Source organism: Petaurus breviceps, unplaced genomic scaffold (assembly GCF_028583685.1).
Source record: "Petaurus breviceps papuanus isolate PSGF00001 unplaced genomic scaffold, PetGlider_PUasm1.0 90823, whole genome shotgun sequence".
Lineage (NCBI taxonomy): Eukaryota > Metazoa > Chordata > Mammalia > Diprotodontia > Petauridae > Petaurus > Petaurus breviceps.
In genome coordinates, this window is record NW_027187352.1 from 22,039,598 (window position 1) to 22,066,445 (window position 26,848).

Consider the following 26,848-nt stretch of genomic DNA (forward strand, 5'->3'; position numbering starts at 1 on the left):
TGTTACTCAGCTGGTACCCATAATGAAGCAGGGCAGTAATATAAGTCTTATAAAGTAGTCTGATTGAGATTATTATGTGTGTAGCTGGTTAGTGACCTTCTAGAGAAAATAATGAGCAGATTTATTATTTGTGTTTGGATTTCAAATATATATATGTGTGTGTGTGCGCGCAATACATATATGTGTATATATGTAACATACACATTTAACGTATATAACACATTTAACATATAAATATATATTTAACATACACATATATATTATTGGCCATCAGTGACTATTAACAAATGAAACTGCCATTTACCATTCAAATATGTCTGAATTTCATATATTTTCTCTTCTACATACCAGGGAGTCAAGATCAGCTTGACCTTTCACATAGAAAAATCCAGACAAAAAGATGGGATAAATTATTATTTAAACTTTGGCATATAATTCAATTCAAAAGTTTGTTAATCACTTACTAAGTATGATATACTATGCTAAGACCCAGAGGCATAAAGATTAAAGAATATATGAAGCAAAAAAAAAAAAAAGCCCAATTCATGAATTTGCTTATTGTTCTTCCTGAAAAGCTACCAAGGCAGTGAAATGTCCAGAGTAGTTAGTGCTTCTAGTCTTTCTGCTCTCAGCTATGTCCTTTACCCTGAGTGCTTATATAGAATTTGCTCTGACAGTGGAAGGGTGGGGGTAGGAAGGGAAAGATAACTTTCACTGCTGCAGCCCACCTGGAAGGAGCCATGCTAATGCTAATATATGGATAGTTGGCATCTTCTTTCTGTTCCTTATACTTTCAAGTAGATTTTTTTTAATTACATTTTTTTGGCTATCCCAGCTTGATCAATGTTACATCAGATGAGTCTTAAAGACAGTATTTTCTAAACACTTAGTATACATTTCCAAAACCCATCCATACCCCTCTTTCCCACGTCCATACTCCCTTCCGCCCTCGCCTCTAGACCTACAAAGAAACATGAATCAGGCTGAAATCACTGCAGGCATTGTTCAGTACTGTGAAGGAAGACACAAAGAAGGGGACAGATATCCATCATACAGACTTGATAAATAATTCAGTGCTTTGATTGTGAGAATGAGTTATACAAGAGTCCCTTTGCTTCCAGTAATTTTTAAAGATCCATGCAAAAAAATTCTCTGAAATATACAAGCCATAACATGCCTGAGCTTTCAGTTGAACATTTGTCAAGCAATAAAATCCCTTTTAATGAACACAATCACTTCCCTCATGATTCATACAACAAAATCCATTTTTATACAATCTGGTGGTTTTATAAACATAAGGCACAATTTGTTTAACATCTCTTTGAGTCACAAATGACTGTTAACATTCATTAATCCACTGTTCTCTATAACCCTGTAAACATAATTTAAGTATTCTTGGTAAAAAGCCCTTTTGATAGAGACCCTATACCCAAAGTGGGGTTGGAACTTAGTGGGCACCTTTGAGTTTTAAGAGGAAATGATTCATCACATTTTACACAGAAGCTTTCAAAAAAAAACTCTAATGAAATTTTAAATTGTTCCTGAGGTTAATCTATGGACTGAGATGAATGAAGAAATAACTCACAATTTGGGAATTGGAGTGGCAGCCAAAGCTATGCTCTCAATAGCACATTCATCAGTGCCTCGACGGATTCTGAAGTAGCCACTCTCACCCCAAGAGGTCCCCCAACTATTTTTAACTATCCAGTAATCTTCACCACTCTTTTCATCAGTGCCATATCCTACGAGAAGAACGGCATGATTGGTCAATTCAAAAGGATTGAAATTGTCTTTTAATCCTGTGTGGTGATAGACCCCTGCTCTGTAGTGAATGAAGTCATCATATACTTCGAAAGCAACAGCCATGGGGCCATTCTGAATCAGTTCATGCTTCATCAGGGCTTCATTGCAGCCTCCATAGAAGCCTCCCACATAGTGGTACTCAGAGGTATAATAGCGAGTGCAGTTCTTTGGGATACACGGAGAATCAGTGCCCTGGTACGGAAAGCATTCCTCTTCCACCAGTCCAAAATCTTGGGCATACTTTCCCCCAATGAGATATGGGAAGCCACCATCACAGCCTAAGGAGGGTAGTAAAAAGACCACATTGTTATGCTCCTCTACTGAAAAGATTTCCACTTTCCACTATTCTTCCTGCTGCCCATGAATTAATTTATTTCGCTACATTTCTTAAAAAACAGAAGAAGTATGTCTGGCAGGTTTAGTCATTTTCCCAGAACTGTCTCCCTGCTAAGTTGGAACAAGTTCCTAACAGCAGCATGTGAATTGGGGAACTTTTTATGTTGGGCAACATTCCATTATCATCAAATCCCTATGGGGCTTTGTATTTATAATCTAGGCTTGGCCTGTTCAGAAAGCCAAGGGGAAAATTAAAAGCAAACTTGTGTTTACAAGTCAAAATTTGTGAGAAGACAAATTCTGACATTCAATAGACATTGAATTTAGTGCTCAGAGGAAACTTAGAAGTCATTTAATCTGACTCTCTAATTTTACAAATGAGAAAAATGAGACCTAGCAAAGTTAAATGGTTTGCCCCAGGGTACACAGCTAACAAGTAAAAATTAAATTGAAGGAGATAGTATAGCAACAACCAACATTTATAAAGTGGTTTAAGATTTGCAAATAACCTGACCCCACAGCTAATACTGTCGGATCTGAGAGTCAAACTCAGGTTGTCCTGCCTCCAGGTCAAACATAACATAACATCAGAGCAAACAAGCATAAGATCAGAACATTAGATCTTTGCTCCTATGGCATGGAACAAATCTCCTAGGGAAGGATATGTGTAGTGGAAGACCATTAGGATGGTCCCAGACTTTGAATACTTTTCTCACCTACCTTTGTTAGCTTACCTCTTCCTATCTATTGATTCCCTGCTTATACTCACTTCCCAATCATTAGCAAACTCCCATAGTCTTAGATTCCCAATCCCTGTGATACTGAATCCCTCCCTGCCAAAGACCAAACTCCTTTTATCAATGAGGGATGTCTACTCTCTCATCCCCATCTAACTCAACCCTGCCACAACAATGTTCTACTTCCTACCTGCCAGCTGCTTCTGCTGTGCCTTCAGGAAGTCCTGCCTCATAATTAACAAACTTCCTTTCATTTTAGACCTTTTCCTTTCACCTTTCTTTCAACTCTTCCTTTCGGTGAGGATTAGTTCCTTTCAAATGATGATTCAGTCCTGGCTATCCTTTCCCTTACTGGTTGAACCTTCTTTCACACCATCTACTTGCCGTGACAGTCAGAATCCTCCTCACTTTCCATTATCATGTTCAGACTTCCATTCAATAGCCATTACTTAGCAAACTTCCCTTCTTTTAGTTTCACTCTTTCCAGACTTGCCATGCAATCCAGATCCTGGTAACTGATACCAGTCCTCAGACCTTCCCCCTCCTTTCTCAATGAGTGTCTCTTCATGTAACCTAAGACCACACTAGTTTCTTGGCTGTCCCACTCCACTGCTGACTCATTGTCTTACACTCTTATTACTAACTCTCTCATTTAGTTGTCCCTTCTTGCTTTGTGTCCCCTATAAATCTGATGAGCAAATCATCTATGTCTTTATCCTAATTACTGGTAAAATATTAAATAGCACAGGGCCAAGCACATATCGCTAACATACTTTATTGGAGACCTTTTGCCACATGGATATTGAACCATTAATAATAACAATAGCAGCAAACATTTATATGGCCCCTACTATGTGTCAGTCACTGTGTTATGTACTTTATAATTATCTCATTTGATCCTTACAATAACCCTGGGATGTATGTGCTATTATCATCAACATTTTATATAGTTGAGGAAATGGAAGCAAATAGAAGTTAAATGACTTGCTCAGGGTCACCCAGCAAGTAAGTACTAGAGGTCAATTCCAGTTAGGTGCCTGAGGCCAATTTGTATTCAGGTCTTCCTGACTCCAGGTCTGGTCCTCTGGATGTGCATCACCTATCTGCCATTAAGAATTACTTTTTATTCAGTCTGTCCAATTAATTCTGAATCTTCTACGATATCATCATCTAATCCATACCTCTTCACCTCTCCATGAGAATAATAAGAGAAACTTTATCCAAAACTTTGCTAAAATCTAGGTAAAATCTATATTCAAAAGATGTTCTCTCATCTACCAGTTTAGCAATTCTATTAAAAAAGAAAATAAATTGACATGCTCTGTTCCTGAAGAAGCCATACTGGGTCTTTGTAATCACCACTTGCTATTCTAGATTTTCCCAGAAATCAAAGTAAAACCCCAATCACCTACAGTTTGCAGACTCTCTTCTATTCCACTTTTTGAAAATCTCAACAAAATTTGTCCTTCTCCAACTTTGTGGTACCCTCTCTCATTTTCCATGGACTACTGCTATTCATTTATTTTATTTATTTATTATATTTATATTATTTATATTATGCTACCTACTATTCAGTCTCCCCACCTTGAATCTCTTTCCACTCCATTCTATTCTCCACACAGCTGCCAAAGAGATTTTCCTAAGGCATATTTCTGAACATGTCATCCCATTGCTCAATGGTTTTCAAACTCTTTCATTTGCCATTTAAAATCCTTTGCAAACTGACCCATTCCTATCTTTGCTCCTTATAAAATACATTCCTCTATGCACACTCTATGGTTCTGCCTAATTTGTTATTCTCCCTTCCTTATACATGATACTTTATCTTTTTTCACCATATCTTTCTGTTGGCTGTTCTCCACTCCTGGAATGTGCTCCTTCCTGATCTGTACCTCTTGCAAATCAGAGTTTCCTTCAAATTTCAGTTCAATCTCCATCTTCAACAGTTTGAAACACTCCCTCCCCAAACTACACTGCATTCATTTAAAAACAAAACATATTATCAATATTGATACATCTGTATGTGCTGCACCCTCTTTTCTTGCTAAGATATAAGTTACTAGAATGCAGGAATTGTTTTCCTTTTTGTATCTATATGCCTAGCATTTAGCACAGGGCCTAATATTTACTAGGTACTTAATAACTGCTTATTGATTTACTCATCTGTAAAATGATGAGGTTGGACTAGATAGCTTCTAAGGTCCCTACTTCTAGATCTAAATCTATTCTCCTATCATCCCCTGACTGATTAATTTATCATGCTGTCTCTTAGTGGGTATGTAAAGTGCTTTGCAAACCATACAGCATACAAATATAAGATTTTTTTAAAATTAAATATCACATTTAAATTCTAAAACCAGTGATTTTTCCATTACGCCATGCCTGAAGTTTTCTGGAAAAGCTTAATGGGGCTCATGGCTCATTTTTGGTTCATCTCATGGATGACCACAGCAAAAGGGAAGGGCCCCTTTCCTATGTGGTTTACACACTATTCAACAAGTCTTACTGATCAGTTCTCATGGGCCTTTCATCACATTACATTGTCTTAGCTGCAACTGAGCCAGAGGCATGCAAAATGCTACACAGATGTAAGCCTTTATTGTTATTATTACCTTGAGAATATTCGCTGCAAGACACAATCTGCTGGGGACTTAATACTGGTGACTGGGAATTATTGGTTAGGATCCGAATTCTTGACTCCAGCATACCCATGGAAGCAAACGCATAGCAGCTGCCACAGTTTCCTGGAGAAACAGAAAGGGAAAGACAAGTCATATGAATCCTTCCAAGTGTCATTCTTCCATCTGTCACACAGAATCACACCTACATGGCCAAGCAGCATGCAAAACTCATTATCCTGTTAATGTCTTTTCAAAGGTCTATTAGCACCATACAGAAGACCCAATTGAGATTTCATAATTTCCTTTAGATTTTCCTTTATCCTTTCTTCTTTCTCTCAGGAAGTTCAAACTCAAACAAATGTCAGGGAAAAAAGCTTCAGGAGGTATAGAGAGTGTGTCCGGTATGGGGCTACATGTAGTCATTATCAGTCATGTCATTAGTATTAGAGACCTTGGATTCAAGAATGATCGATATGAGTATTTATATATCTCTGAAGCATAGACATTCTCTCAAAGAAAGTATCTGTGTTCCACAAATCTTTCACATTTCACAACTGTCTGCTTGATAAATGGCTAATCTCCAGGTAATTTTTCATCTCCATGATGAGGCCTAGTTCAAGATAGTTTTATTGTATATATCAAGTGGTGAAGAGCTACAGATCTCAGGTCAGACTATGAATATAATTATTTATCCATAATCATAATCATATTCCCTCATCTCTAACCTCCCCACCCCTGCCCAAACACACACAATTGCATTTATATTCTTAAATAGCATGAGAGCATAGAGAAGGAGCAGAGATAGTATTATAATCATTGGTTCCCATTGTTATTAGCAAATATATTCATCTTTGAGAGTCTACATTTATTAAAGAAAAACAACCAGTAGCAAAAGCAATAGGCATCTTTATCTCCTCATATATTATGTTCCCTCTAGGAATTCTGTCCAGCTTGAAGGAGGGGATGGCTAGGGACGGGGAGGAGACTCCTTTAAGAGAGCCTGCCTATATGTTTATGAGAGACAGAAAAGGAGATTATCAGAAAGTGCATATGGAATATGATTATCTGGTTGGTTGGTTGTTTTCCTTTGTTCTCAGAGAGGACCAAAATGATATCACTATGTTGGGGTCAAAGTACAGTGTGTCCAACTGTGACTGATCAGACCAATATGAGCTTGGAAGGCTCTGACACAGATGAGGCACAGATGTCCATGTGAACAATTGGAGTAGAGATGTGGTTAGAGATTCAGAGTTGGAAGGGAGTGTGAAATATGTTTAGAGGATTCATAACTGGGGTGAGGCCTGAACAATGACGTGGGAATGGCGCAAGGCAAGGCCTGGACAACGCAGCTTGTGGCGAGGCTCAGATGACGCCTGATCAATGTGATGGCAAGATGATCCACCAACTGCAAGGGTCATTCCCAGGCCTATCACCACAGGGCTGGGATCTGACAGAACTGGGTAAGAGACAAATGCAGGGCCTGTGGCAGTGGCAGCAGCTACTCCTGGGACTACCAATTCATGGCCTGGAAAGTTAAAAAGCACTTATCTGAACTTCCAGGGACTAGGATGGCAGAGTGAACCCTGGATGCTCCAATCCCCTCCTCTGACCCTGAAAACACAGTGATTATAGCCCCAGAGCAAAATTTTAAACAGTAAAGTCTTGGAAACCCTAGAGGAAGGCCATGGCTTAGGTCCTGTGTCAAAATGGGTAAAAAACAGACTGCAAAGACAAAGACTCTAGAATTCCATTATTGTGAGAGGGAGTAACCAAATTCAGAAGGAGACAGTATTGACTCCACATGCACAGCTGAAGCCTCAACAGGGAATATGAATTGGTCTCAAGCACAGAAAGCATCCTTATATGAGCTCAAAAAGAACTTTGAAAACCAAATTAGAGGCAGAAGATAAAATGAATAATTCTTTTAAAATCAAAATTGCAAAATTAGAAAAACATTACAATGAAGAAAACAGCTCCTTAAAAAAATGTGTGAACTAAAAATGAAATCTGAACATATGGAAAAGGAGCTTCAAAAACTGACTGAGGAAAATAATTCGCTAAAAATTAGTATCAACCAAATTGAAGCTAATGATTCCATGAGGCACCAAGAATCGGTGAAATGAAAAATTAGAAAAAGAGGTAAAATATCTCAAAGGAAAAATAACTGACCTGGAAAACAGATACAGGAGAAATAATCTGAGAATTTATTGATCTACCAGAAAATCATAATGAAAAAATGAGCCTGGACAACATCTTCCAAGAGCTCATCAAGGAAAACTGCTCTGAGATCCTAGAACCAGAGGGTAAAATAGAAATCAAGAGAATCCACCGGACACCTCCTGAAAGAGATCCCAAATTGAAAAGTCTGTGAAATGTTGTAGCCAAATTCCAGAACTATCAGGTAAAGGAGAAAATACTGCAACAAGCCAGAAGGAAACAATTCAAATATCATGGAACTACAGTGGGGATCGCACAGAATCTGGCAGCTTCTATACTGAAAGAATGGAGAGGGGGTGGCTAGGTGGCACAGTGAATAGAGCACTGGCTCTGAAGTTAGGAAGACCTGGATTTGGATGTGGCCTCAGACACTTAACACAAAAACTAGTCATGTGACTGTGGGCAAGTCACTTAACCCCAATTGCCCTCCAAAAAAAAAAAAAAAGGATGGAGGGACTGGAATGTGATATTTCACAAGGCAAAAGAGCCTGGGTTACAACCAAGGATCAGCTATCCAGTGAAACTGAGCATAATCTTGCAGGCAAGGAGATGGTCATTCAATGATATAATGGACTTCCATACTTTCTTGATGAAAAGCCAGAGAGCTTAATGGAAAATACAAACTCCAAATACAAGACTCAAGAGAGACATAAAAAGGTAAATAGGGAAAACAACACACAAACACCCACACACATACATACACACACACAACTTGTTATCTAATAAGAGGACATTGTTTACATCCCTATATGGGAAGCTGATACCTGTTAATATTGAGAATTCTATACTTATGGCCACATCTAAAAGGTATATAGATAAATAGAGGGTGTGGGTATAAATTACACAAAATGATGATAAAAAAACCTTATTAAGGGCTGCAAAGGGACTACAATAGAAGAGGACAGAATGAAGCAGAAGGGTAAATTATGCCACCAAAGAAGCATAAAAACATTATAGTAGAGGGAAAGAAGAGAGGAAGATGAACACTATATGAGCTTTGCCCTCATTGGTTCTGGTGTAAGGAAGGAATAACATAATCAGTTAAGTATAGGACTCTATCAAGTAGAGACATAAAACCTATCAACAGACGGAAAGAGGTGGGGGAGAGGAGCATTGCATGAGATCTATTCTTGACAATCTTGGTTTGAAGAACAAATAACATACTCCATTAAGTATAAAAATCTATCATACCCTATAGGCAGTAGGAGAGGGGAAGGGCTATCAAAAAGGGGGGGATAAAAAGGGAGGGAAGAAGTAGTAACTAGGAAGGGTAGGAAAAGGGAGGGGGGCTAATAAGGAGGGAATACTGAGGGAGATGGCAGTCAAAAAGGAAATCTCTTAAGCAGGGGAAGGGAGAAGGGGAAAAATAAAAGCATAAACAGGGGAGGGAATAGGATAGAGGGAAAGATACAGATAGTAATCATAATTGTGAATGTGAATGGGATGAACTCTCCCATAAAACAGAGGCAGATAGCAGAATGGATTAAAAACCATAATCCTACAATATGCTGTTTATAAGAAACACATCTGAAACGGGGGATACATACAGGGGAAAGGTAAAAGGCTGGAATAAAATATATCATGCCTGAGCTAAAGTAAAAAAAGCAGGGGTAGCAATCCTTATATCAGACAAAGCAAAAGCAAAAATAGATCTAATTAAAAGAGATAAGGAAGGAAACTATATCCTGCTAAAAGGCACCATTGAAAATGAAGCAATGTCATTACTAAACATTTATGCACCAAGTGGTATAGCATCCAAATTCCTAAAGGAGAAGTTAAGGGAGACAGAGGAAGAAATAGATAGGAAAACTATACTAGTGGGGGAATTCAATCTCCTCCTTTCTGAACTTGATAAATCTAACCTCAAAATAAACAAGAAAGAAGTTAAGGAGGTAAAGAGAATCTTAGAGAAGATAGATATGGTAGACCTCTGGAGAAAATTGAATGGAGATAAAAAGGAATATACTTTCTTCTCAGCATTACATGGAATATACACAAAAACTGACCATGTACTAGGGCATAAAACCCTCACAATTCAGTGCAGAAAGGCAGAAATATTAAATGTATTCTTCTCAGATCATGATGCAATAAAAATTACATGTAATAAAGGGTCATGGAAGGATAGACTAAAAACTAATTGGAAACTAAATAAATAAATCCTAAAAAATGAGTGGGTCAAACAAGAAATTATAGAAACAATAAGTAACTTCATTCAAGAGAATGACAATAATGAGACAACATACCAAAACTTGTGGGATACAACAAAAGCAGTTCTTAGGGGAAGTTTTGTATCCCCGAATGCATACATAAATAAAATAGAGAAAATGGAGGTCAATAAATTGGACATGCAACTGAAAAAGCTAGAAAAAGAACAAACTGGAAATCCCTAATTAAATACTAAATTGGAAATAATGAAAACCAAAGGAGAGATTAATAAAATTGAATTTAAGAAAACTATTGAATTAATAAATAAAATTAAGAGCTAGTATTATGAAAAAAAACAATAAAATTGATAGACCTTTAGTCAATATAATAAAAAAAAAGAAAACCAAAGTACAAGTATCAAAAATGAAAAGGGTGAATCTACATCCAATGAAGAGGAAATTAAAACAATAATTAGGAATTATTTTGCCCAACTGTATGCAAATAAATTTGACAATCTTAGTGAAATGGATAAATATCTACAAAAATATAAATTGCCCAGATTAACCAACGAGAAAGTAAACTACTTAAATAACCCTATCTCAGAAAAAGAAATTGAACAAGCCATCAATGAACTCCCTAGGAAAAAATTTCCAGGGCCAGATAGATTTACTAGTGAATTCTACCAAACATTTAAAGAACAATTGACTCCGATACTTCACATACTATTCGGGAAAATTGGAGCAGGAGTCATACCAAATTCTTTTTATGACACAAACATGGTGCTAATACCTAAATTGGGAAGAGACAAAACAGAGAAAGAAAATTACAGACCAATTTCTCTTATGAATATAGATGCAAAAATTCTAAATAAAATATTAGCAAAAAAACTACAGCAACTTATCACAAGAATAATACACTTTGGCCAGGTAGGATTTATTCCAGGAATACAAGGGTGGTTCAATATCAGGAAAACTATCAGTATAACTGATCACATCAACAACAAAACTAGCAGAAACCATATGATTATCTCAATAGATGCAGAGAAGGCTTTTGACAAAATATAACACCCATTCCTATTAAAAACACTAGAAAGTAGAGGAATAAATTGAGTCTTCCTTAAAATAATAAGTATCACCTATCTAAAACCATCAGCAAGTAGTATATGTAATAGGGATAAGCTAGAAGCATTTCCAATAAGATCAGGGGTGAAACAAGGATGTCCACTATCATCCCTCTTATTCAATTTGGTACTGGAAATGTTAGCTGTAGGAGTAAGAGAAGAAAAAGAAATTAAAGGGATCAAATTAGGCAAAGAAGAGACTAAATTATCACTCTTTGCAGATGATATGATGATATATTTAGAGAATCCTAGAGAATCAAGTAAAAAAAAAACTACTTGGGATAATGAATGCATTTGGCAAAGTTGCAGGATATAAAATAAACCCAACATAAATCCTCGGCATTCCTATATATTTCTAATGAAATCCAACAGCAAGAGATAGAAAGAAAAATCCCATTTAAAGTTACTATAAAAATTATAAAATATTTGGGAATATACCTTCCAAAACAAATCCAGGACCTATAAGAACACAACTACAAAACACTTTTCACACAAATAAAGCCAGATCTCACTAACTGGAAAAACATTAATTGCTCATAGCTGGGTCAAGCCAATATAATAAAAATGACAATTTTACTTAAATTAAATTACATATTTAGTGCCATACCAATCAATCTACCAAAAAATTACCTTGTAGAGCTAGAAAAAATAGTAGCAAAATTCATTTGGAAGAACAAAAGGTCCAGAATATCAAGACAATTAATGAAAAGAAATGCTAGGGAAGGTGATATACCAGATTTTAATCTGTATTATAAAGCAGCAGTCATCAAAACTACTTGGTACTGGTTGTGGAATAAAGTAGTGGAACAATGAAATAGACTGGTTACACAAGACTCAGCAACCAATGACTATAGTAATCTACTGTTTGATAAACCCAAAGACCCCAGTTTTGGGGATAGGAATGTACTATTTGACAAAAACTGCTGGGAAAACTGGAACATAGTATGGCAGTAACTGGGCATAGACCAATGTTTAACACCATACACCAAAATAAAGTCGAAATGAGTGCATGATGTAGATATAAAGGCTGCTACTATGAGCAATCTGGGAGAGCAAGGGATATAGTTTACCTGTCAGATCTATGGAGAGGGGAAGACTTCATGACAAAATAAGAGTTAGAGAACATTATAAAATGCAAAATGAAAAAAATTTGATTACATTAAATTGAAAAGCTTCTTTAAAAATAAAACCAATGTTACCAAGATTAAGAGGGAAGTGGAAAATTGGGAAGGAATTTTTATAACTAGTGTCTCTGATAAAGGCCTCATTTCTAAAATATACAAAGAATTGAGTCGAATCTATAAGAATACAAGCCCCTCCCCAATTGATAGATGGTTAAAGGATATGAACAGGCAGTTCTCTGAAGATGAAATTAAAGATATCTATAAGCATATGAAAAATGTTCTAAATCACTAGTGATTAGAGAAATGCAAATCAAAACAACTCTGAGGTGCCACATCTCACCGGCCAGATTGGCTAAAATGACAAAACAGGAAAGTGATAAATGCTGGAGAGGATGTGGAAAAATTGGTACACTAATGCATTGTTGGTGGAGTTGTGAATTTATCCAGCCATTCTGGAGAGCAATCTGGAACTATGCCCAAAGGGCATAGCCTTTGACCCAGCAATACCATTTCTAGGGTTACATCCCAAAGAGATCAGAGAAGTGGGAGGAGGACACATATGTACAAAAATATTTATAGCGGCTCTTTTTGTGCTGGCAAAGAACTGGAAATCAAGGGGATGCCCATCAATTGGGGAATGGCTGAACAAGCTGTGGCATAGGAATGTAATGGAATACTACTGTGCTATAAGAAATGAGGAGCAGATGGAATTCATAATAACCTAGAGAGACTTATATAAACTGATGCTGAGTGAGAAGAGCAGAACCAGGAGAAATCTGGACACAATCACAGAAACAGCATATATGTAACGATTAACTTCAATAGACTGGGCTCCTCTCAGCTATGTAAGGTTATAAGACAACAACAAAAGACTCACGTTCGAATGAGATATCCACATCCAGAGAAAGAGATGCGGAGTCTGAATGCAGACTGAAACAAACTACTTGCTGTGTTTCTCTTTCCTGTTTTGCTTTGTTTTTTCTTTCCCACTGATACTTCTGCCAGTTATAATCCTTCTTTACAACCTGACTCATGATTAATGTGAAGATATTTGTAGATCCTATATTTGAGTGCATGCCGCCATGCTGCGGGTGGGGAGGGAGGAGGAGGGGGAGAAAATTTGAAATTCAAGGGACTGTGGAAGTGAATGTTGTAAACTAAAAGTAAATAAACAAATCAATTTAAAAAAAGATTCATAACTGGAAGACCTTAGGGGTCATTTAGTGCAAACATTTCATCTTTTAGATGACGAAACTGAAGCCCAGAGAGGTTAGAGGCTTTGTCCAAGGTCAGCCAGGCAGCAAGTAGCAATATTGGTACTTGAATCAAGGTCACTTGACTCCAAATTTAGCATCCTCCTCAATGTGCCACACTGCTTATTTGCCAGGGCAGACAGAGTTAAATCATAACCAGCTACTCACCAGTGGCAGGGGAAGAAAAGAACTAACAAATACTCCCCTGAACCCTCATCCAATTGCTTCATATCTCATCAGTTTTCAAATGGGTTCCTCTTCTGTTCCCCAAAGGCAAACATAATGGGGCTCTTAGATCTTCAAATTCACCTCTAATGCTGTGGGAAGACTTTATCCATCTTTATCGTATAGCTAAAAGTTACAGTGAGAGAGCACTAGACCTCAGGGAGAACTGAGTTCAAATCTGACCTTAGACTCTTACTAGCTGAATGATCCTAGACTTAATCTTTGTATGCCTTGGTTTCCTCATCTGTAAAATAGGGATAATAGAACCTACCTACCAGAGTTGTTGTGAAGATAAACTGAGCTAGTTGTAAAGCACTGTACAAACCTTGGAGAGGTATAGAAATGCTGTCTATTAGCACTAAGCTAGCTACAGTAACTGACTCTTCCATCCTGATTAGGAGATCAGTGTTTGCTTTAACAGTAACATAACATGATATTAATTTAACATTAACATAACAACTGGACATAACTAAATCTCATTTTCCTCATCTATAAAATGACCAGGTTAGGGCAGATGCTTTCTCATGTCCCTTCCAGCTTTCAAATCGTGAAATGCTTGAGAAAAAAGCATTTAGAATCAGGACTTTATTGGAACCTCTCCCCAAAAAAAAAGACTGGTCTCTTAGAACTGACTCTACATGGCAACAACTAATCAACCAACCAATCATATTCCATATTCACTTTCTGATAATCTCCTTTTCTGTCTGTCATAAACACACAAGCAAGCTCTCTTAAAGGGGTCTCCTCCCTCGCCCCTCCTTCCCCTCCTTCAAACTGGACAGAGTTCCTAGAGGAAACATAACATTAGGAGATAAAGATGCATATTCCTTTTGCTTTTTTAAAATAAATATAGACTCTCAAAGATGATGATATGAAAAGCATACACAACTTATTCCTAGGCTAGGAAAAGCAGATATATATCTATATCTATATCTATAGATACATATATAGATATAGATATATATAAATTCCTTTTCATCTGGGGACTTACATTTTTCCTCTTAAATGCAGAAAGAACTGAGCTTCAAATGACTTCAAATGCATGCTGTTCTATTCTAGGGAGGGCCTTTTCCGCCCAACATGAAAAAAGGACTGGGCTGCCCCGACTGTGAGAAAGGGCCTTACTGTTCTCTGGAAAGAGAAGTTGTGGATTCCCTTTCATTGTGGCTGATTCTATGAATTCTGCTGATTCCTGAGTTTTATGGAATGTTGATATACTCAGAGTCAGCAGAAATTTCCAAGTTGCCCAGATAAGGGAAGAGAAAATCAAAAGAATTAGTCCCTGTTTTCTCCCTCTTTAAAATACTAAAAACCAAGAAGAAGTCAAAAGAAGAAGTTGTGAAAGCTTTGTTTTTCCAAGAATCTGATGAAGTGTAGGTTATGGGTGAGTTTAAAGGGACAGAATGTCTTTTCTTCAATAAAAGAATATCCAAAATACCAAAAAGAGAATAATGAGGTGACTAGAACAATGTTACCCCAGGCCAGAAGGAAATAATCCCAAAGGGCTATTAGCTTTAGGCATTTCATTGTAGTTTTTGCCTCCTAAATGAGTGCCCCTCGTAACAAGGGGAGGGATCTATTACATCTCCAGCTAAACCATTCTTATCTCTTTCAGCCCTCCCTCAACCCTATTTCTATCATCCCATGGAGGGCCATTCCCAAAGAAGGGGTATCAGGGAACAGTGAAAATATACAGACTTTCTGATTGAACATAACTGGAATTTACATAATGCTTTAAGGTTTGCAAAGTGTTTTACAAATACTATCTCATTTTATCCCTCAAAACAAGTCTGGGAGATTGGTGATATCATTGCCCTCATTTTACAGGTGACAAAACAGAGGAGATTAAGTGACTTGCCCAAGGTCATATAATAATTAAGTGTTTGAGGCTGGAACTGAACTTTCTGACTTTAGGTCCAGTGCTCCACCCTTTCTAGCTACCTCTAAAACCCAGGAATGGTTGACCTTTAGGAAAAACAGTAAGATAAAGTCTCTTGACATTAAAGTTAAAGTCATAGGATCACAGATCCAGAACTGGAAGGGACCTCAGAAACCACCAAGTCCAACCTCTTCATTTTATAACTGGTGAAATTGAGGAACAGGCAAGTAGTGTCTTGACCAAGATCACGACCCTCCCTGAGGCTTGGGAAGAAGGTGATAAATCTAAACAAATTGAATAACTAGATGCAACTATTTGTCCAAGAAAGGTGAAGAACAATTTTCCACACAGGTGGCAAATTGATAGAGCCACCACTTAGGAGGCATTTACTAAATGTGCTGATTTTCAGACACCAAACTCCACACCTGTTTCATAGTAAAAGATCAGTCATGTACAAAGTAGTTAGCTCCAAATGATCCTAAAAGTAATAAAACTGATCATGGCATAAATAATAGGCTCAAATGACTGCTGACTAAAAATAATACAGAATAAATTGCAACCAGAACTAATTAGAGGGAAAATTATTAAGTTCACACCTATGCTAAATTTATGAAGAAAACTTGTGAATATCCATTATGATCTTACTTTGAACAAGCATGGCTCTAACCAAGGCCCTCCATTCAGAAAGTTAGGTTACAATTAATTTAGCAATATGACCTTTAAGTTAGCAGAGCCCCACTGCATGCTGGGATTCTTACATATGTTCTAGCAAAGCCAGGTTAACTATTGGCAAAGGGTAAAGCAACTCCTTTTTTTTTCTTTCTTTTTTTATTTAAAGCAATTGGGGTTAAGTAACTTGCTCAAGGTTACATGGCCAGTTATTTCTGCGTGTGGTGCTAAGTATCTGAGCCCAGATTTGATCCCCAAGTCATCCCAAAACTGGAGCTGATGATCTTACTTGCTGAGCCACCTGGCCTCCCCTAAGCAATGGGGGTTAAATAACTTGCTCAAGGTTACACGGCCAGCTGTTTCTGGGTGGGTGCTAAGTGTCTGAGCCCAGATTCGATCCCCAGGTCATCCCAACACTGGAGCCGGTGCTCTTACTCACTGTGCTACCTGGCTGCCCCTTAAAGCAACTCCTTTTAATCCTAAATTATCAATGATCACTCCTTCTCAGATTCAGATCCAACCGGATATTTGTTTTTCTTACCTTGGTTTCGAACAGGGCTAACATAGTTGACACCATTAACGCTTCTCCAGTCCCAAGACTTTGGCAGAGATAGAGTTTTTTGAAGTGCTTCCTGGGTCAATGGTGCAGGTTTTGGCCTAAAAAAGAAATATACATACATAGCATTTTGTCAAGCTTCAGTTACTCATTTTGTAGAATATGTATGTCTTCTATCTTTACTATCATTGCTACTCCACTAGTTTGTATGGATCCCAGACCAATCACAAGACAGGTGGATGAGTAAATATAAGTGTGTGTGTGTGTGTGTGTGTGTGTGTGTTTGAATGAGACTGACTCTGTATTGTAATTATATCGCAATAAGATATAATTTGAGGATTAGTCATTGTTTTTTTTCCCCTCAGGACTTTGTTTTCTTGCATTAATATAGAGAATGGAAAGCTGACACTGTGGTTTCAATTCAACAAACATTTATTCAGCACCTATTACCAAGCACTTGTGATACGGACATCTTTGGAATACCTTTACATCTTAGGTTTTCTCACTTTCTTCTAACAAGTTTGAACAAGGAAATGGGGCAGGTAAGATGGCCAATAGCCATGATAGAGAGAGAAGGAAAGATGAACAGTTGGAGACACCCTAACATATCTATATTAAAGCATGACTAAGCTGTAGTTACACTAATTAGGCAAGCTATACATGAAAATCAGGGTCATAACTTTAGTCATGGCTCATGTAATATAGCTTAGAGGCAGCAGGTCTATGGAGACAAATGACCAAACTTGCTGTGTATAATTAAGGTTAGAGGAGAAAAAAGGGGAAAAAAAAATACAACCCTAAACAAATATATTAGCAGTTCAGTTGATCCACAGATTGATTTATACCAGTCTCCAATTCATACTTTTGACAAGATTACTGTAGACTAAGGGTTTTAAATCTGGGGTCTATGAACTTTAAAAAAGGTGTTTTGGGTAACTATTTCAAAATAATTTATTTCCTTTTAATCTAATGTATCTTAATGAATTTTAAAACATTAGTTTACGAAGGGGTTCCAATAGGCTTCAAACGACTGTCGGAGGGGTCCATGGCTAAAAAAGGGCAAAACCCATTGCTGTAAGCCTTCACTATTCCCTCTAACTTCCCTTTCTTCTGTATACTTCTTTTGTAAGAGAAAAATATCAACTTCTAAACAGAAAGGAAGAAAGAAATGAAACACCATACAGTGACTATCCCCCAGAAACATTAATAATATACTCAGAAATTTCCAAAAATGGTCAATATCTCCTATATTGCTACCCATACAGGAATGTTCTTTCTAATGCAAGCACCTTTGTAGTTCATTTCTGGGTGTGGCATTTGGGAAGCCTAATGATGCTTTCAACCATAAACTATATGCTAGTGTTTTCCATTTGATACAATTTAATTTGCTACTTTTTACTGCTGCATCATGCTTGATGTTGTGAACAATAAAAAGATAAATGACAGAATCCCTGTTCTTGTGCTAACTAAAATCTAGTGTGTGAAGTATTTAAGCAAAACTGACACCCTAGGGGGTATGGTTGTTGGTGGTTATTTATATATGATTATCTTCAGAGCTTTATAGAAATAAAGTTGAATTGCTAGAGACCTGTGATCCCTTTGATGTGGAATTCACTCCATCAGTAAAGAAAATTACTCATCCATGCTCTCTCATTCTGATCATATTCTTCCATACATATTTTCCTGAGGATATACCTAAGGCACATCAGGACTATGCTCTGGGACATTTATGTGTCATGGATACCAAGAGAGCACTTAGGCTCTCTATTGCTTATCCAGCCTTTGCTTTTACTTCTTCTTCCAATCATACATTTTCTTACATCTTTACATATGTTCTTGACTTTAGGTTATCACTGGATATATGCTACAGACTACTTTTACCTACCATGTGTCTGTTTCTTCATTGCTTTCTGGGCAACATGCAATTTTAGTTTTTCAACGACTGTGATGTTTCAATGTTTACAAGCATAAAGAGGAGAAATGGTCATCACTGGAAAATATTTGTGTTAAAAGGGTGGACCTTCTACTGGGGAACAGTTTGACTGATACAAAGCATCACATAGTGTCTGAAATGTAATCCAGCCCACTTTCTTCATTTGTTTCAATTCTGGCCCAGTTTATTGCCTACCTGAAGAATCTGTCCCGAACTTACACACACACATATGTATGGTATATACACAGATATGTATGTATATGTATATATGTATAATATATACACACATGTATATTCATTTTTCTTTTACTTTACTAACAGGACAATCACTTAATTATTCATTGCACTGGCCAAGTCACTTAACATATGTCAGCTTTAGTTCCTTTGTCTGTAAAATGGGAGGATCAAATGAAAAGAACATGTAATACACTTTGCAAACCTTGAAGTAGCATAGAAACACTAGCTATTATTATCATCTAATTGAGGAAGTCCTATAAAGCTCTGGATCATGACACAATCAGTATCACATCATTGGTAGATAAAAGCATCTAGAAAACATCGTTATTTATAGGATGCTGCTCATTTATCAGTCAATCAGTAAGTATTTATTAAGTGCCCAATATGTGGCATAATAAGTCCCAGGGATTCCATCATTGGGAGACATTCTCCATGATGATGGCAAACTCTTGGCAAGCATGTCTCTCACCTTAAAGCCTCATCTAATTTAAATAACCATAGAGTTATTGAACAAATTATCTTGTGATTGAATTCGTCAAGGATTCTTATATTATCTCAGTATATGCATACTAATGTCCTTGGAGCTGAGCCTTTAAAATCAATTTGCTTTACAAAGTCAATAGTTTTTTTTAAATAAAGAATAAACATGGAAGAATCTTGTTTTCTTGTCACTTTTCAATCACTTGTGTGACTATAGAGATTTAACATACTATAGGATATGTGAAAACCATGTGTTATATGTAGACTTGACCTATTTCATCAGTTTCAAAACAAGTGACCCATTAATCAACAATTATTGAGTGACTACTTGTGACGGAAGCCAGGCAGCACACTGGACAAGAGAACTGCATTGGGTGTCAGGAAGACATTAGTTCAAATTCAGCCTCAGGTTAGTTGTGTGTTATTGGACAAATCACTTAATCTCTAGTTGGCTCAGTTTCTTCAAGGATAATACTAGCACCCATCTCTGAGTTGTGAGGATAAAGTAAGGTAATATCTGTCAAGCACTTAGAATGGTGCTGAGTACATGGTAAGTGCTATATAAATGCTTGCTGTTGCTGCTACTGCTGTTGTTGTTATTATTACTTACCTAACACTATGCTAGATACTGAAGAGAACAGGAGAGTGTAATATGGTCCTAGCCAAAGAGTTTATAATGTCTTATAAAGAGGTCCGCAGCACACTGGGCATATTTTCTGCAAAATGATTTGGGGTGAGGGAGTCACAAAGGATAAGAACAGGGTAGGTTGCATTATGAAATAATGTAAGAGCTTTATGAACAAGTTTTATACTAGGTTCCATGAACTTTTTTTTTCTGTTTTCCTAACTGCATTTCAATGTAATTGGTTTCCTTTGTAATTCAATGCATTTTATGAGTTGAAAAAGTTAATTCTGAGAAGGGGTCCACAAGCTTCACTAGAATGCCAAAGGAGTCCATGTCAAAAAAAAAAAAAAAAGAAGCAAAAGAACCTGGTTAAGAACTCCTGCCTTAGAATGATGAGATATCACAAGTAAACCAAATAAAATAACATGTATTTTACAAACTTTAAAGTGCTATCATTATTAGTATAATTACCTATCTCCATGCCTTTGCATTGGCTGTCCCCCATGCTAAGAATGTACTCCTTCCTCAATTCTGTCCCTGAAAATCATGAATTCCCTTTGAAGCTCAGCTCTCTACCTACCATGAGGTTACTTATTATCCTCCCTATTTCTCCAATCCCTCTGAAATAACTGCATATATTGTATATATATTTTATACATCATATATGTGTGTTAGTTACCCACCAAAAGAAAAGATCTTCAAGGACAGAACTTGTATTTTTATCATCATGTCCACAGTACCTAGTAGAGCACCCGTGGCTTAAAAAATGCTTTTTGATTCATTGATAGAGATCATTGATCCACAAAAAAAAAATATCAAAGCACAATTTATCTAGACTGTTTTTGTTGATTTGGATTCTGTTCCCTAAATAAACTATCAAATCATCCCTAAATAGAGCCATAATCTAACTTTGGGAGAGAGGATGAGTAGATATACAATAATTAGAGGACTGTTATGTTATTGCCAATGTAGTCAATGGGCTCCAGAAAGAGAGTAATGAGTCATAAATATCCTGTTTATTCCACAAGGAATTGGGAATGCAGTTTAAAAAATGGAGGAATTAAACTTGTAAGGTGGAAATTGAGTGTTTCTTTACGGGGTTAAAATACTAACAGCAATAATAAATTTATACCCTCCAAAGTGTTTTTTTTTACATTCATGATCATATCTACTCCTCCCAACTGACATGTTTTATCTCTAAAAGCAACTAAAAGTCAGCACAATAATTTTCACCTCGATAATTTTCTCTTTGTTCAATATCATTTCCTAAAGTTAGTCCTTCCATTTAGCCTCCTAAGTATAAATTCTCAGTACAGGCTGCCCCTCAAAAGAAAAAAAAATGATGGAGACATCACAAAGGACCAGGGAAGATTTTCCTTCTTCAGAATCACTTTGGTTTGCATTTCTTGACAAAAGACATCTTCCAATCTTTGTGGTTGTGTTTTGTCAGGCCAGGAAGTCTGTCTCCTCTCACTGTATGCACCCAAATATCCAGACACTAACAAGAATTCATCAGAAGACAATTCTATAGGACTAACTTTAGATGGTATTTGTATCTGTCCCTTTGACTACCACACTTAAACAATAACCAAAGAAATCATTCTCTGTAATTAAGACTGCAAAAAAAGAGGGGGGAAAGATTGTAGAATTATTACTGTCATTGTTAAAAGTGGCATTTATGTTCAGAGAATCTAAGAACTTTATCTGAGAGGCAGAAGAAGAAAGCAGGAAGGTAGAAGCTAATTAAAGAAGAAAAGAAATGCTACATGCAGGTTCAGAACAGATTCCCCAGAGAAGTTAGGTGACTCTAGTGGTTTGAGCCCTGGACTGTAAGTAGAGAAGACCTGAGTTCGAATCATGCACCTAACACTTACTAGCTGAATGATCCTGGGGAAGTCAGCCACCTTTTTGTTTCTCAACCTCATCTGCAAAATGAGAATAACAATACCTTCTATCTCATGAGGTTGTTGCGAGGATCAAATGAGATAATCTATATGAAAAGTACTTTTCAAGCCTTCACATTCTATATAAATGTTAGTTATTATTCTAAATAATGTCACCACATTTCTCTTTGCTCTAAGGTTTATGAAGTGCTTTTCTTACAGTCATTCTGCAAGGTAGGCTGTGCAAACAATATTCTTCCCACTTTACAGATGAAGAAACTGAAGCTTTGGAGACAGAAAGTGATTTGTCTATGACCATACAGTTGGTATGACAGTTAGGTGTGACGTCAACCCATACTTTCAAGCTCTAGGCCCCATCCTGATTCCAAACTCAATACCTGCTCCTCAACTTTGCCAACTGCTAAATATTTTTCCAGAACTTGTGCAAATCCTTCCTCCTCCAGCTCCCAGACCATTTCAGGCTTTGGGAAAGAGCAAGGGATTTGGAATCAGAAGACCTGGATTTTAAGCCAGTCTCCATTACCTTCATGGCCATAGGCAAGTCACAGCCTCTATGTATCATTACCTATAAAATTAGGTAAAGTAGATGGATTCTTCAGACCCTTCCAGCTCATAATTTATGAAGTCTATAAATTTTACTCCTTATTTTCTAGAGCTTTCACATGGCAACTAATCACTTACTGTTTTGGGATACCTCTTGTATCTCCATCATCACTGATGTTTAGTTTTTCATGATTGTATGCATTTGCTCTCTATTTGATGTCCTCAACCATTGTAATTTGGTGAGGTCTACCAAAGCTAAAGCTTTACTAATGTTGCCTTCAGAAATCCATGGCTAATTCCAAACCTTGAATACACACACATAGACACACACATGTGCATGTGAGCACATGTGTGTGTCTGTGTGTGTGTGTAAAAATAATAGAAATCATGAGGGTTTTTGAAGCAGAAGAGCTGGGATACACTTACTCTCTACCTCTACAGTCAGAGGACTTGAGTATATTTCTGACCTGGGGCAAATTACTTACCTTGTTTGGGCCTCAGTTACTTACTTCATTTATAAAAGGAGAGGGTTTCACTGAAAATATTTTTTAAAATGCACAGAAGGGAAAAGAAGAAAGTTCAGAAGGAAGAACAAACAAATAGGGCAGTTTTGAAAGTAAAATGTGAAATTTATTATATTCTTTATTTTTAAAGCAAGAATGAAATGGATATTCACAGTTTCATATGCTATTTTTTGGTATTCTTTGTATTTGGAAATATTCTTTATTGATATTTAAATTCAGAATAAAAATAATGAAAAGTAAATAAAAATGAGGGAGTTGGGCTTGGTGACCTCTAAGGTCTTTTCTGATTCCAAACCTCTGATCCTTTGATCTTAATGTGTTTTGAGCATGAGAGGAAGTAAAGCTTAACTCTGACTAATTTAATCAAGTATTCATAGAGAAGATGGTATCAAAATTCGGTCTCAAGGGATTGGTAGGATCTGATTAGCTTGAAATATGGGAGAAGCCTTTCAATGAATATAGAGCAGCATTAGAAATAGAAGGAGAACTACAGCATTAATTCTTCAGGGCGTGAAAGTGATCCACTTTGGCTAAAGGTAGAGGAGTAGTGTGAGGTAAGGAAAGGCAGTGATGACGGGCAGAGCAAGACTGTATAATCATGAATACAAGTATTTGAACAGTTAGTATAGTCATACTGAGTACTGTATTCTAATCACAATCTTTAGGTGGGAATGGAGAGAAATTAACAGGCAAAACCAAGTGAAGGACAAGAAGGATTCTGATAACCAGAAATTTGCAGGGGCAGAATGGGGGAGGGAGTGAAGGATGAAAGGGCATTTTTAAAGGATTGGCAGATATTCCAGCCTGTATGAAAGCAGGATTTGTTTAGGGGATTAGATTGTGAGGGCAGGGACTCTCATTTTCCTTCTTTTTATATCCCCAGCACTCAGCACAGTACCTGTAACAGAGTATGGTCATAATAAATGTTAACTGATTGACTGATTGCTTGTGGAAGTGAGAGAAGGAGATATGTTTGAAGAATATTATAGAAGGCTTTTACTACCAAGTTGAGTTGGGATATTATCATTGCTATCATTTTCAAACAATAATATGAATAATGTCCAACATTTTATATAGTGCTTTATAGTTAAAGTACATTATAAATATTGTTTCATTTAGTCCCCATAAAAACCCTGGCAGATAGGTGTTCTTATTGTCTTCATTTTTCAGATTAAGAAACTAAGACAGGCAATGGTTAAGTGACTTATCCAGGGTCAGTCAGCTGTCAGTTTCTGAGGCTGTATTTGAATTCAGATCTTCCTGACTACAAGTCCAAGAGTCCTCTATCTACTGCTCCAGTAAGTCAATTTTACTCTTTTAGGTAATAGGGAAGTTACTGAAAATTGTATTACAGGAGATTAATCTGGTGCCTCTGTACATGATACAAAGAAACAAGAAGCATGAAGATTATATATAAGTGTTCAGTTGTCCAGTTGAGAAGGAAGAAGGATTTCAACTAGGGTGGTAGTAATGTTGTGGAGAGGATGGGGCAGATTCATCAATCAATCAATTAATCAAGAAACACTTATTAAGACACTACTAGGTACTAATATGTAGAAGTTGAAAATGCAAAAAAGACAAAAATGAAATAGTCCTTGCCCTAAGAAGTTTATATCCTATGGAGAATGGGAGTGGTGAAAGGAGACAAAATGACATATATAAGTATATACAAAATATATGTAAGAAGTGAGACTCCAAAAATCGACTTGATTAATGTTTGAGTTGAGAATAGGAGAGCATGGGATTTTCAAGACAAGGTGACTAAGGGAATGACAGCTGGTGCCATTACCAGAAATAAGGAAGTCACGAAAAGGAGAAAACAAGATATCAATTAAATAATATTATTTATTTAATAAACAATAAAATAATATTAAATAAATAATTTAATTAAATAAATGAAAATAAAAATAATTTTAAAAATTAATAAATAATAAATAAATCAATTAAATAAAAAGGAGCAAACAAGCAAACAATTCATCACTCTTAAAAAAGATAGAACTGAGAGGGTATTACCTGGGGGATAGATAACTATGGCCACCATTTCTCTTAATCATTTGATCCCGATTGAAATTTTCATATTCCTCATACACAGTAGCAGTCCAGGAGTTCTGAGCAGTGTTGATGGCATTCACAAAGTCATAATTGTATTTATAACGTTTCTGTAAATACCTGCAAATTAATTAGACCTTTTAGTTTATAATCTTTAGTATCTTCAGAACCAAAGCCCTCAAATCTTTCATGACAAATTTCTTAATGTATTACTCCAACCTTTTCTCTGCACTAAAGGTTGGTGGATGGCATGCTAGAGGGGTGAATTCAAATCCTCCCTCACACATGTAGGCAAGTTATGTCATCTTGATTAGCCAAGGTTTCCTAATCTCTAAGACAAGGGGACTGGACTTACTGGTCTTCAACTTTAAACCTGGGATTCTATTTAGATCTCTCTCCCTGAAATCATTTACTGCTATACTTCTCCTTCTCCCATTAGACTCTAAGTTCTTTGAGAGCAGCAACTTTGTCTTCCATGTCTTTGGATTCTGAGGGCCCAGCACATCGCCTTATCTATGGTAGGCACTGAATAAGTGTTTGTTGAATTGAATTGTGCCCATCAGAGCACATGGCACTGAAAATCTGTGGCATGACTGATGATAAGGTGATGACAATTATAAACATTTGTATGGCATTTTAAAGTTCACAAAGCACTTTAAACTTCCATTCAAGTGCAAGAGAATTCTGCTTGATGTAAACCCAACAAAAAAGACTATATTTGTAAAGCAAATTCATTGAGGAGGGAAATGGTCATCAGCATAGAATTAAATGGAATTTAATTTTCCAAGATTTAATTCACATGACTTTTCAAGGCAAGCATATTGCTAAATGGTGTTATTTTTAATTCTTTTTTTTCCTATATTTTGACATTATATACATGCCACCAAGGCCCTGATGTCGTGGACTTTTCTTTTGCATTGTGTAATGGCAAATAGACTGAACCTGAAGTCAGAAGGCCTGAGTTTGTTTCTCAGTTCCCTGACTGTGAGCAGTTCCCGTGTGCAAAGAACATTGTTCTAGGCTCTTGGGATTCAAAGATAAAATCAAAAGCATTCCCAGTCCTAGGAAACATAGATTTTACTACAAAATAAAGACTGATCAGTTACCACATATATGGAGACAATAATACTAAAAAAAACTTTCTTCATAGAGACTTTTCTCATCTAACATGCTAGAGAATAATTAACTAGGTGGAACAATGGATAGAGTGCTAGGTCTGGAGTCATCTTTCTGAGTTCAAATCTGGCTTAAAATTTTATAGCTACTTGAATCTGGGCAAGTCACTTTACCTTGTTTGCCTCAGTTTCCTTATCTGTAAAATAAGCTGGAGAAGGAAACAGCAAACTAGTATCTTTGCTACAAAAACCTCAAATGGGGTCATGAAAAGTCAGACACAACTGAAATGACTGAACAAGAACAAATTCAACTAACACTACAGACCTCACAGGACCATTGGGAAGAATGCATTTTATAAAACAAACAACAAAAAACCCCGACGTAAATGTTAACAATCTTTTCTTCTCCCTGTCCCCCCAGTCCCTAATGCCCACAAACACTCAGAAATTGAGTGAGTTAATCATACAGTAGTTATTAGTATGGGAAAGAGAAAATCTGGCTCAATCCCTTATTACTCGTGGAACTCTGCACAAATAAATTATACTCACTAAGGCTAGATTTCCTTTTTAGTAAAACCAGAATATTTTTACATTCACAAGATTACAAATTATCATCCTCTGGGTTTACCAGCTTCATAACATGTTAACATGTGTTTTCTGCTCTCCCCCTCCCATTTCCCCCCCTTTTCTCCTCTCCCCTTCCCTTCCCTTCCCTTCCCTTCCCTTCCCTTCCCTTCCCTTCCCTTCCCTTCC

The 26,848-nt window shown here is 36.8% G+C and overlaps 1 protein-coding gene across 2 annotated transcripts in view; it reads right to left on the reverse strand.

Annotated features, from left to right (window-relative positions):
• Nucleotides 1-237: 237 nt before the first annotated feature.
• CTSC (cathepsin C) overlaps nucleotides 238-26,848 on the reverse strand; it is a 174,539-nt gene continuing 147,928 nt past the window's right edge. For both annotated transcript variants that reach the window (XM_069071045.1, XM_069071044.1), the window contains 4 exons: nucleotides 24,945-25,100; nucleotides 16,671-16,786; nucleotides 5,489-5,620; nucleotides 238-2,081 (listed from right to left, as the gene is read on the reverse strand). In XM_069071045.1, the coding sequence (XP_068927146.1) occupies nucleotides 1,582-2,081; nucleotides 5,489-5,620; nucleotides 16,671-16,786; nucleotides 24,945-25,100 (904 nt within the window). In that variant the 3' untranslated portion in view covers nucleotides 238-1,581. The remainder of the gene's footprint in view (nucleotides 2,082-5,488; nucleotides 5,621-16,670; nucleotides 16,787-24,944; nucleotides 25,101-26,848) is intronic.